This window comes from Carcharodon carcharias, chromosome 17 (genome assembly GCF_017639515.1).
Source record: "Carcharodon carcharias isolate sCarCar2 chromosome 17, sCarCar2.pri, whole genome shotgun sequence".
In the NCBI taxonomy this organism is placed as follows: domain Eukaryota; kingdom Metazoa; phylum Chordata; class Chondrichthyes; order Lamniformes; family Lamnidae; genus Carcharodon; species Carcharodon carcharias.
The window spans coordinates 13,671,792-13,685,398 of record NC_054483.1 but is presented as its reverse complement, the minus strand read 5'-3'; the positions used below and the strand labels follow the sequence as shown (position 1 = coordinate 13,685,398).

General features: G+C 42.0%; 1 protein-coding gene across 1 annotated transcript in view; it reads right to left on the bottom strand.

The window, feature by feature from the left end:
* Positions 1-11,437: 11,437 nt before the first annotated feature.
* The window catches only part of LOC121290067 (substance-P receptor-like), a 379,077-nt gene continuing 376,907 nt past the window's right edge, over positions 11,438-13,607 (bottom strand). The window contains exons 4-5 of the mRNA XM_041210224.1: positions 13,249-13,445; positions 11,438-11,732 (exon numbers count right to left, since the gene is read on the bottom strand). Of these exons, the coding sequence (XP_041066158.1) occupies positions 11,438-11,732; positions 13,249-13,445 (492 nt within the window). The remainder of the gene's footprint in view (positions 11,733-13,248; positions 13,446-13,607) is intronic.

Below are 13,607 nucleotides of genomic sequence, written 5' to 3'. Positions count from 1 at the left end.
CTGTGGTATAGGTACACCCACAGTGCTGCTGGGAAGGGAGTTCCAGGATTTTGACCCAGCGACAGTGAAGGAACAGCGATATAGTTCCAAGTCAGGCTGGTGTGTGGCTTGAAGGGGAACTTGCAGGTGGGGGTGTTCTGATCTGTCTGCTTACCTTTTCCTTTAAGGTGGTAGTGGCCATAGGTTCAGACAGTACTGTCTAAGGAGCCATGGTAAGTTTCTGCTGTGCATCTTGTAGATGGTACACACTGCTGCCACTGTGTGTCAATTGTGCAGGAAGTGAATATTGAAGGATGTTATGTCAATCAGGCAGGCTGCTTTGTCCTAGATGGTGTTGAGTTTCTTGAGTGTTGTTAGAGCTGCGCTCATTCAGGCAAGTGAAGTGAATATCTTGAAAGGAAACAATGGTCAAATTTGTGCTGCTTGGATGATCTCTGTACAACCTGTAATTTTTCTGAACTGTGCTCCTCCAATTGTGATCTCTTGCCGAACCCCAATTGTAATTATTCCTTCATTGGCAGTAGTGTCATCAGATATCTGGGCCCTAAGATCTGGAATTCCCTCCCTAATCCTCCCCATTCCTCTATCCTGCTCAAAGACACTCCTTTAAAGAACTACCTCTTTGACCAGCTCATCAAGCCTAATATTTCTTGTGTTCCAAAGGAGAGTCACATTTGACTCGAAACATAACTTTTTCTCTCTCTACAGATGCTGCCAGACATGCTGAGCTTTTCCAGCATTTTCTGTTTTTATTTCAGATTTCCCACACCCACAGTTTTTTGCATTAATTCTAATAGTTCCTTAAGTGGCTGGGTGTCAAATTTTGTTTTGATAGCTTACCTTCGATGATCAGGAACTGGTACATTGCAGCTGCATGGAGAGTTGGAAATTTAAAGTGGACTGATCACTGAGCTCCAGTCACTAGAAACCTCTGTACATAGCCAGTGATGAAGGGGGTATTTCCTGCAGAATCTTGGGTACAACTCATAAGATGATAGAGGAGATGGCACAGTGGTATTGTTGCTGGATTAGTATTGCAGCTAATGCTCTGGAAACCCAGGTTCAAATCCCACTATGGCAGATGGCATTCAGATTTGAATTCAATAAAAAATCTGGAACTCTTGCAAAAACCCATCTAGTTCACTAATGCCCTTTAGGGAAAGAAATCTACCTCACCTGGTCTGGCCTACATGTGACTTGCCAGACATAGCAATGTGGTTGACTCTAAAATACCCTCTCAACAAGGGCAATTTGGGATGAGTAATAAATATTAGCCTAGTCAGCAATGGTCACATCCCATGAACAAACAAAATGTGCAACTCACTGAACTACCCTCCAAGCCAAAAGATGTGAAGTGATTATCATTCTGGATTATCTCAAAGCCTTTGAAGTGACTTCCCAAGTATATCAATATCTTTTGGCATAAGAATTTCGGTCAAGATGTCCAAAAATAGTCAGAAACTTGGTTTGCATCAAGGTCTACAGATATCTAGACAAAGAAATGTGTATGGAAAGTCATGATGAACTTTTAAATATATATTGTGTTTTATTTCATGTTATTATAATAAAACTATGATTAACAACCATTTACCACAGACATTAATATACAAAGCACAAAACTGATTGTTCATGGCAAAAATATAACCTGTACTCAAATTCAGAGAAAGCAGCTTGCACTTAACATTTCAGAAGTTTATGTTTTTCCATTTCATGAATTAAGGATCTATCCTTGATTTTCTTCCTTTGGGCATGTCGATGCTGTTTATAAATGGCTATGCAGTTGCTAGGGAACAGAATGAAGAGACTGAGAGTTGCTTGGAACTTAAATATGGCTTTCATATCCATAGCAACCCTGGGAGCCCAGCATTCAGCTTTAACCAGCCAACCCAGAACATTATTGAAAATCATTGGAGTGCAAAATAAGTTCCTTGACCTTTATTTTTTCTGAGCCAACAGCATCATAGTGATTGCTGTATGTTCAATAAATAATCAAATTCAATACATCCTCGTTGCTTTTTATTTCTTGATGTATCGTCAAAAATCTGAACTTTTTAATAAACCAAGTGCAATTATCTCTATCTTCTTGAATGTTCACTGTTGCCTTCTGTATTATAGGACAATGAAACATTCATGGGAGGTAACATCAATCAAACTAGAACCTTTATTAATTAAAGTAGGCAGGGTATTCTTATTGACAAATGAAATGTATTTAATCCACAATGGCAATACTCAGGAATCTATCCATCACCTCAGGTATCTGCTCTTGGAGCAAGAAACTTCAAAGTTCAATTGTAGTGACTTTTAGAGACTCCCGGAAATAAAGCCTGTTCTTGGGCACCATAGTTTAGTGTTGAGACTGAGTTGGCTTCAGCAACAGATGCCTCCCACTCAACTGGTTCATAAACTGAGTGGCAGGCTTCTCCGGAGGGCAATTCGGCCTACTTGGAATTTTTCCATTAGAACCTGAATTGTGAAAATATTTAGAGTTGAACCAGCTCGCAGGTAGACGCTTGGTTGCAACTTCTAACGGAGTAAGAATTATTTCATGTTATTTTGGTTTAGTTTTTCATCTGTTGCTACGGAAATGTAATGGCTGCTTTCTCTTTCCTCATGGAATGTGATCTTGTATCTAAATGTTCCCTGGCGACCTCAGGACTGAATATACAACATGGTCAGCACAGAATAATCAAACAGATGGGTTCTATATAAATACGACATTCAGACACTCCTACATCAACGGCTTGTTACAAAGATATTGAATTTAAGTTTTGCCCATTCACATGAAACTGTTAGGACGCCCCAGCAAGTGACATAAGTGGTCAATTGGATCACAGGGTCATAGTCTTGTTGCTCCTGGTTGTTACAAGATTGATAATGGGCTTCCACTTCTGGTGTTCAGTACATGGTAACAAAGCATTTTAAATGAGAGAGAAGTGTTTGGCAGGGGATCGGGTTGGTGACTATCACGTTAGAAGGGATCAAAAGTCTACCCCATTTAAATAAGAAAAACGCCCGTGGAACAGTGGCAGAACACAGGTCAGACATAGCACGGTCACTCTACTCAAAATGCAGCGCAGAAAGAGACAGGAATGAGTTACATTTCATCACAGCACAGTTCCACATCACTGAAAACACATTAATAGCTTGTCAGTGGGGAGTGACGGGGGTGGGGAGAGAATTCTGTTCAATTTTGAAGAGCTTCTGGAAGCAGGTGGAGTTCCTTGTCTCCCCAGGGTAACACATTTTCTTATCAGAATAATCTGGGCAAAGCAATTCAAATAAAGACTAACATTGTGTCCGTTCTGTTCGAATTTTTAATCTGCGATGAGACTTGTGAATAACCTCAAAATGGCCTGCCTTGCTTGCACCTTCAGCCGAGCCACAAGAGGGCAGTACAGCGCTACATTTGTGGCATCACAGTGCAAGCCAGAAACTGATCTCAGACTGGGTTATCAGCTCTGGTTTAATTTAGTGATAGGCGGACACATTTAATCACAACATTACGCAATTGACTGAACCGAAGCAAACCAGTATAGTCAGTTTTATTATCAGTTTTACTCTACGCTTTGAGGTGTCGAGAGCAGGGCATCTGAAACAAATATTAGCTGTAAATTAACGCAATAAATTGTTAAACTTGATTTCAATAAATTAAGTAGAAAAATGTTAACTTAAGATCAAACTCTGCAAACTACAACATATTTCCCCTTCCTAGTATATTTGTCATTTCTTGCTTGCTTACTAGATTTAAGATCATTGAGTCATACAGCACAGAAAGAGGCCATTCGGCCCATTGTGCCTGTGCCAGCTCTTTAAAGAAGCTATCCAATTAGTCCCACTGCCCTGTTCCTTTTCCCCAAAACGCTGCAAAATTGAAGTTCTGCTGGGGACCAGGTGGAAATCTCAACAAAGAGATGGAAAAGTTAAGAAACTAGATCAGCGTTACCTTTTCAAAACCATGTCCAGAAAAGATCTTCTAAATTTTTTAGGGACAGAGAAAGACTAATAGTCTGTACATCACCCTCAATAATGGTCATTTCATTTCTATAATCACGATATACAGAGATTTACTTTTTTTTTACGTGCAACATTGCCCACAAGCAAAATAACCATTTTCACAATCACAGCTTTACAAAGATTTAAACAAACCACTTTTGCTATCATGAACAATGCCAAAGTATTAATCCCCCTAATCCTGCCAAATATGAGAGATTTACTTCCCTCATTGTTCCTGGGTCTCCCCGCTGAACACAGCTTCTCCACTTGGTTCAAGAAGAAGACCTGTCATCATCTTCTCAAGGGATGAACAATAAATTCTGGTCCACGTCCCGAGAATGAATCACAATGACATCATTAGCCTCAATTCTCACTGATTGTGAGAATTAATTGTTCCTCTTGCATAAGGCTGCTGAGATGTCACCACATGTCCATTTAAAACTAGTGTCACCACCAGCGATCAGCAGTGTTTCGGATGTGAGCTCTGTGCCATTGGAGAGATTCACAAACAGTACAGCATCAGAAAGGCCAGGAGGACATCAGCAAGCTAACACAGGAAGGGGTTCCAGGATCAACCTTGGTAGATTGTGTTGGAGTTCCGACCTGTACCCCAACACATGTCACCTGATTTAGCAGCACCACTGTGACACTACCACATCATCCTTAACCACTCCACCATAGGCATATATACCCCTCTACAGTTACTGTTCTTACACATATTGATCTGAATCCCAACCATCAATCCAGTCTGGCACCATGTAAAAAAGCAAATGGCCTCATGAAGATATCTCCCGCTGTCAGTGTGATGAATATAGCAGGATGAACCCAAGAGAAAGTCCTTTGACTTTACTAATCTGTGGTGCAGTGTGATACAGTACTACAGATTCACAAGGGCTTGTAACCTATGAAATCTTTTACAGCTAAATGGGTTGGAAGTATTTTTTTAATGTACACTAGTAGAAGCTGCATTGCAGAGTAAAGCCAAGCTGACCCTTGCTGAATTAAATTACAGGAATAGAATTCACTCTGTCCTCCTCATCAGATGCAGACAGTGGTTTATTTATTTTTTATTCATTTGTGGGATGTGGGCATCACTGGCTAGGCCAGCATTTATTACCCATCCCTAACTGCCCTTGTTCAGAGGGCATTTAAGAGTCAACCACATTGCTGCGGGTCCGGAGTCACATATAGGCCAGATTTCCCTGGAGAACATTAGTGAATCAGATGGGTTTTTACAACAATCAGCAATGATTTCATGGTCAGCATCAGACTTCTAATTCTGGATTTTTAAAAATTGAATTCAAATTCCACCATCTGCTGTGGTGGGATTCAAACCCAGGTCCCCAGAGAACTAACCTAGGTCTCTAGAATACTAGTCCAGTGACAATGCACCATCACCTCCCCTTAATGTTGATATACTCATAATTTCTGTAATAGAAGCATTGGACATCAGCAGTTTTGCATTCAGTTGCCCAGCTTCCAACTTCTGGAACTCCCGCCCTAAATCAACTGCCTCTCTACCAACCTCTCAAAGAGCCCTCCTTAAAAATCTATCTCTATTGCAAAACTTTGGTGATCCATCTAATATCCACAGTCTTCTTTTCTCACATTCCCATTCTTTCACATTCCCCTTTTGTCATATTCTCCATACCTCACGTTATCTATTATCTCATGTTATCCATTATCTCACGTTATCCATTATCTCACGTTATCCATTATCTCACGTTATCCATTATCTCACATTCCCCATATCTCACGTTCCCTAAATCTCACGTTCCCCATATCTCACGTTCCCCATATCTCACGTTCCCTATATCTCACATTGCCCTTCCGTTGCTGGGAGTAGGAACAGAGTGGAGCAGATCTGCGGGAGACAGCTAGGAGCTGAGGAGCGCCTATAATACAGACTGGGGATTGCAGAGCATCCTACCTTGCTGGAAGTTGGAGCAGAGCGGACTTGCGGGTAGCTGAGGAGCACCTATAAATACAGGCCAAGGATTGCAGAGCGGCTTCCCTTGCTGGGAGTCGGAACAGAGCAGACTTGCGGAAGACAGTCGGGAGCTGAGGAGTGTCTATAAATACAGACCGGGGAATGCAGAGTGGCCTACCTTGCTGGGAGTCAGAGCGGAGCGGACCTGCAAGAAACAGTCAGGAGCTGAGGAGTGCTCTGTTTCACTGTTTCAGCTGCTGTGAGGCTGCAGTCAGGACAATGAAAAAATGCAATTGTGACGCCACAGGAGCTAGTAAGTTGATTGGCCGGTAAGTGCTCAGCCTAAGGCACAGCAAGTGAGAAACCAGCTTAGTTCTGGTAGATCTATAAATAAACAGAACCAAAACTTTAAAATAATAAACCAAAATTTGAAAACTTTAAAGTTAAAATAAAACAATAAAGATTTAAAAAAACAATAAAGTTATTTAAATAAACATCTAAAACCTTTGTAGCTAATAATATACAACCTTTAGTTGTCAGTGGTACAAGCATTCAATAAACACTGTAAATTGTAGCATACACAGGAAGAAAGTAATTAAAGTAAATTAACTAAATAACCTAAGTTAGAATGGCAGGACAAGTGTTATGTTGCAGCTGTGGGATATAGGAGTTTTTGGACACCAAGGCAACCCATGACAAACATATCTGCAGGAAGTGTAAGCAGCTGGAGGAATTCCAGATCAGGATTATTGATTTGGAAGCAGAAATGCAGATACTGCACAATATAAGGAAGGGTGGGTGTTGGGGGGAGGGGGGGGGGGCGGGGGGGCGGTTGGTGGAATACCTGGATACTTTGTTCTGGAAGATGGTCACACCTCTTCGAAGAGGGTGACCCATTTTGGACAGCAGTGAAGGACAGGAGGCAGACAGTAGTGGAGGAGCCTCAGGCTTTGCAATTGTCAAACCTATGTGGATGAAAGTGAGGTCTGCAAGGTGGATAAGCTGAATGGCCATGGCACTGTGGTACAGGAAGCCGTTCAAGTGGAGGGAGCAGAGAGAAATGTAATGGTAATAGGGGATAATGTAGTGAGGGGGATTGACACTGTTCTCTGCATCAAAGAGCGAAAGTCCAAACAGCTAAATTGTCTGCCTGGTGCCAGGGTTCTGGACATCTGCTCAGGGCTGGAGAGGAACTTGCATTAGAAGGGGGAGGATCCAGTTGTCATGGTCCATGTAGGTACCAGTGACATTGGTAGAACTAGAAAAGAGGTTCTGCAAAGTCAGTATGAGGAGCTAGGTACAAAATTAAGAAGCAGAACCTTAAAGGTAATAATCTCTGGAATATTACCTGAGCCACATTCAAATTGGCATTGGGCAAATAAGATTAGAGAGACAAATGCATGGCTCAAAGGCTGGTGTGGGAGAAGTGGGTTCTGGTTTGTGAGGCACTGACATCAGTACTGGGGAAAGTAGGGGCTGTACCATTGGGACGGTTTACACCTGAACCATGCTGGGACAAGTGCCCTCGCAAATCGCATAACTAGGGAAGCTTTAAACTAAACAAGAGGGGTGAAGGGTCAAGTTTGAGTAGAGGTAGCAATTCAAGGTGTAGAGTCAAGACAGGAGAGCAAAATAATAACATGAGAAATGAGGGTCAGAGAATGGCAGGAAGGGACAGAGAGAAAAAAAACCTAAGAATATGTCAACAGTCAAGATTAGATGTTGCAAAGTTAACAAAAAGGCAAAACTGTAATCTCTCTATCTGAATGCACGTAGCAATCACAGCAAAGTAAGTGAATTGATGGCCCACACTGAAGTAAATAAATATGATTTGATAGCAATTACGGAGACATGGCTGCAGGACAACAAAGATTGGTTCCTGAATATTAAGGGCTCCATGACATTCAAGAAGAATAGAAAGCTAGGTAAATGTGGAGGGATAGCACTGTTAATCAAACAGGGCATTGGTGCAATAGTTAGAGGTGACCTTGGTTCAGGAGATCAGGATTTAGAATCAGTTTAGGTGGAGATGAGGAATAATAGGGAAAAAATAATTATTGGGAGTGATCTACAGGCCTCCCAACAGTAGCCACAGTGTAGGACAAAGTATTCATGAGAAAATATTGTGTGCTTGTGATAAAGGGACAGCAATAATCATGGGGATTTTAATCTACACATAAATTGGAAATATCAGATTGAGGTAATAGCTTTGATGAGGAATTTCTTAGAGCAGCATCTACTGGGGCCAACCAGAGAGCAGGTTATATTAGATTTGGTATTGTGTAATGTGACAGGGTTAATTAATGACCTCAGAGTAAAGGCACCCCTAGGTAGCAGCGACCCCAGTATGATTGAATTTTACATCCAGTTTGAAAGGGAGAAGAGTGGGTTTAAGACTAGTATCTTAAACTTCAATAAGGGCAAGTATGTGGGGATGAAAGCTGTGCTAGCTGAAATGAACTGAGAAACTAGGCTAGAGGGTAGATCAATAGAGAAGCAGAGGCAGACACTGAAGGGGATATTTCAGAGTATTCAGAATAAGTACATTCCTATTATAAAGAAAAATTCTAAGGGGAGGACCCACCATCCATTGTTAACTAAAGAAGTTAAGGAAAGCATCAAACTTAAGGGAAAAGCACACAACTCCACGAAGATGAGTAGCAGGACAGATGATTGGTCAGAATATAAAGGACGGCAGAGAATGACTAAAAGGTTAACCAGGAAAAAAAAATTAGTGCATGAGAGGAAGCTAGCTAGAAATGTAAAAATGGATAGCAAGAGTTTCTACAGGTATTTAAAAAGGAAAAGAGTAAGTAAAGTGAGTGTTGGTCCTCTAGAGAGTGATAGTGGGGAGTTAATAGCAGATAATAAAGAAATGGTGTTTGAAATAAACAAATATTTTGCTTCTGTGTTCACTGTAGAGGATACAAAAAACATTCCAGTAGTAGCTGTAAATCAGGAGGTGAACGGGAAAGTGGAACTTGGTGAAATTGAAATCACTAGGGAAATGGTTCTGAGCAAATTGATGGAGCTGCAGGCTGGCAAGTTTCTGGGTTCCTATGGACTAAATGGTAGGGTCTTAAAAGAGGTGGCTAATGAGGTAGTTGATGTGCTGGCGTTAATTTTCTAAAATTTGCTAGATTCTGGAAAGGTTCGATCAGACTGGAAAGTAGCAAATAGCAAATATTCAAGAAGGGAAGGAGGCAGAAAACAGGAAACAATAGGCCAGTTAACTTGACATCTGTCATGAGGAAGTTGTTAGAATTGATCATTCAGGAAGTTATAGCTAGGCACTTAGAAAAGCTCAAGGTAATCAGGAAGAGTCAGTATGGTTTTGTGAAAGGAAAATCATGTTTAACCAATTTATTGGAGTTTTTTGAAAGAGTGACATGCACAGTTGATAAAGGGGAGGCTGTAGACATGCTGTACTTGGATTTCCAGAAGGCATTTGATAAGGTGCCACATCAAAAGTTATCATGGAAAATAAAGGTGCATGATGTAGGGGGTAACAAACTAGTGTGGATAGAAGATTGGCTGGCTGAGAGAAAGCAGAGAGTATGCACAAATGTGTCTTTTACTGATTGGTAGGATGTAACAAGTGGAGTCCCACAGGGGTCTGTGCTGGATCCTCAACTTTTTACGATTTACATCAATGACTTAGATGAGGGGAGCGAAGACGTGGTAGCTAAATTTACAGATGATACAAAGATACGTAGGAAAGTATGTTGTGAAGAGGACATGAGGAGGTTGCAGATTGATATAGATAGGTTGAGTGAGCGGGCAAAGATCTGGCAAATGGAGTTTAAAGTGTTCACTTTGGCAGGAAGAACAAAAAAAGCCGAGTACTACTTAAATGAAGAATGGCTGCATAATTCTGAGATGCAGAGGGATTTAAGTGTTCCAGTACACGAGGTACAAAAAGTTAGCATGCAGATACAGCAAGTAATTAAGAAGGTTAATGGAATGCTATCCCCTATTATGAGAGGAATTGAACAGAAAAGTAAGGATGTTATGCTTCAGTTATACAGGGCATTGGTGAGACCACACCACGAATACTGTGTGCAGTTTTGGTCTCCTTATTTAAGGAAGGATATAAATGCATTGGAGTCGGTTCAGAGGAGGTTTACTAGATTGATACCTGGAATGAGTGGGTTGACTTATGAAGAAAGGTTGGAAAGACTGGACTTGTTTTAACTGGGGTTTAGAAGAGTGAGGGGTGATTTGACTGAAGTGTACAAGAACCTGAATGATCTTGACAAGGTGAATGTCGAAAGGATGTTTCCTCTTGTGGGTGAGTCCAGAACTAGGGGGCACTGTTTTAAAATTAGGGGTCGCCCTTTTAGGACAGAGATTAGGAGAAATGTTTTTCTCTTAGAGAGTTATGGAACTTTGGAACTCTCTGCCTCAGAGGGCAGTGGAGGCAGGGTCATTGAATATTTTTAAAGCAGCAATAGATAGTTTCTTGTTAGGCAAAGGAATCAAAGGTTATCGGGGGTAGATGTGAATGTGGAAGCCAAAACACAAGAAGATCAGCCATGATCTTATTAAATGGCGGAGCAGGCTCAAGGGGCCGAATGGTCTCCTGTTCCTACTTATGTTCCCTCACATTCCACTTTTCTAACACCTCCTTTATCTCACATGCCCCTTCTCTCACATTCTCACCTCCCCCTTCTCTCACATCCCCCCTTTCTCACATTTCCGTTTTCTCTCACACGTTCTCCATATCTCACATCCTTTATGCCTCATCCAGTCTCTCCTCAACCAAATGCCATGTGATCACCTAAATACTCTTGAAATTATCTGATGAAGCAGCTTCAGCAATTCAATATGGGACATCATGGTGAAAATAAATTCAGAATAGATTCCATAATTACATAGTACCAGATTCCCGCACTGGCACTTAATGCTTTGGAACCCAATGATCTTATGGTCTTTTTCCCATTCAGTCAGTAAACTTTTGTAGCTGTTGGGAAGATGATCTGTGTGTCTTGTTATAATGAGAAACATCTGGATGAGTTTCTTTGCATCATTTGGAGGATCATTTTAGAAGTGGGGAGTCATGAGGTTGTGAAGTTTTGTGTTGTGTTCTATACTGGGTGCTGAGGGAGCATGGCAGAATTCACACATTTGGAGGTCAGGAGAGGAAATGTACAAGTCTATTGCCTGAGGAGGTTGGTGGGCTATCAAGAGTTTTACAAATATACCACTTTAAAGATAAGGGGGTCGTGTAGCAAACACTTTCCAAAAGAGTTCTCAATATCAAGGAGCAAGTAATTTACAAGGGATGTGTTCAAGGGATAGTCTGTGAGCTGCAGAGTTGAAGCGTTTGGGGCCCAAATTAGTGGTTCCATTTTGATTTGAAGTCTCCAGTTGCTAGCTTTGAAGGACCACCAAGCTGAGATGTATTGGAGTAGGTTCATTAGGTGGTGACCTCCCAGTAGCTGAACAATGGCTGCCAGCTGTTTTGATTAATTTGCTCACTTTAGATTAGGGCCCTTCATTAGATCTGACCACTTAATAGGGATCTGGCCTGCCATAGACACGAGAGGGCTCAGACCCAGTCTTTGTGATGCTGCGTGAAGATCCATTCAAAGTCAGGTCCAGTGACAAGTGTGTTGCCTTGACGGTCTCTTCGGCATCGTCCTCATTCTGGTTGATGACCGTGGATATGGTGGTCTCCATCCGGCTAACCTTATACATGCTGCCCTGAGTTTGAAAGTACTTGGTAGATTTCATCTCCAACCCCTCGTAATCACTGTTTTTGACAAACGGACACCAGCGGAAAACACGGCGGAATCCAGCCCGGAACCTGAAACAGAAATCAACCACAGAGTCTCACCATTGTCTGTCTAGCACATATAATGGCCAGGGATTTCCTCAAGAATTCTGATGGGTCACACTAGAGGGTTCCACTTACACCAACTCTGGGAGTATCCAGCTGACTCATACGGTAGAGCTACACCTCACTGTATCCTTTACAAGGCAAATGATGTGAAGAGAGCCAGAAGGTACTGGTGTGGACTTCCCATGTTGCTTCCCTGACTCAAAGGGAACCAGTGTCATACTAGGGGCAACTCCACTCAGACAGATGGAGTGTCCAGACCACCAGGTGGTGCAAGTGGACTCCCAAAAAAGCAGGTGTTGATTTTTAATAAGACAATAAGTGGCATCAGCCCCCTTCCCACCACATATACAGTGTTCTAAAGGGGGTTGGACATGGATGCCAGGGAATTAGGCCTGTCATGATGTCGACACCAATGCAAATTATACGCTTTCACACTGAACCCACAAGCTACAACTTGGGGATTATACAGAGAGAGAGCATCTCCGATACTGGATATACAGACCCCATGATCGAAGTATTGCTGGACTGTAAGTCAGCACTCATGGAATTCAGATGCAGAATGGAATTAGCAGTGAATCCCTACATTGCAAAAACTCACACATGAAGAACAGCTACTTTGGTGAGGTCTCAGTAAGCCATTAACATTTGTCAAGTTGTAATTCAGTGGAATTCCACAGAAGTGAAGCCCTAAGGGGTCATTGTGCAGTATAACAGCCTGTTGTATGACACCTTTAATGTAATAGGAAGTCCCAACACATGAATGTTATGAAATGAGATTTGGCGCCAAGCCACATAAGGAGATATGAGGGCAGATGACCAAAAACCTGGTCGAACAGATAGGCCTTAAGGCACATCTGAAAGGAGGAAAAGAGAGATGGAGAGATTTCAACAGGGAATATAGAGTTTAGAGTATTGGCAGTTGAAGGCACAGTTACCACTGCTGCAATGGTAAAAATTGAGAATGCTCCAGGTCAGAATTGAAGGAGCACTGATGCATCAGAGGGTTACAGGACTGGAGGAGATTCTGGAAATAGGGAGGGGCAAGTCCATAGAGGGATCAAAAAAGAAGAATGAGAATTTTAAAATCACTTTGTGGCCTAACTAGGTCAGTGAGCACAGGGATGATGGGTGAACATGACTTGGTATGAGGTTTCTTTGGCCTCAAGTTTACAAACTGGCCAGCAGTGTTTTTGAATAGCCAAGCCTAGAGGTAATAAAAGCATAGTTGAGGCTTTCAGTAGCAACTGAGCTGAGGCAAGGATGGAGTCAAGTGACGTTAGAGAGGTAAAAATAGGCAGTGCTCAAGGTAGTGTGAATACGGAGTTGGAAACTCAACTCAGTGTCAAGGTTGCGAACAAGCTGCTTTAGTCGCTCACCCAGTTTGGCTGCCAAAGACCCTGGGGAATTCTCCAGTGTGCTGGTCATGACTTTGTTTTAACAGGAGTAGGGAAGGAGCTTCCTTTCCCCTGTTAGGACTTACCGGTCATTGAGGCAGCAGTAGATGATGGGGTTGTACATTGTGGAGCTCATTGCAAGCCAGATGATGGCCAGGTACACTTGCTGGATGTACTTCTTCTGGTAGATCTCAGGGTGGAAGAGGTAGAGTAGGAAGTAGATGTGATAGGGAAGCCAGCACACGGCAAATGTGGTTACCACCACAATCATCATTTTTACCACCTATGAGCAGGGATAAAGAGCAGCCTTTAGATAATTCAATTCTCTACAAATACAACTTTATTCAGGAGGTGGATTGATTGAGTCTCTGGGATTTCTCTGTTGATCAAAACTGGAAGGTGAGCCTGGATATTGAGAAAGGAAGGAAGAAAGAAGAGAGACAGA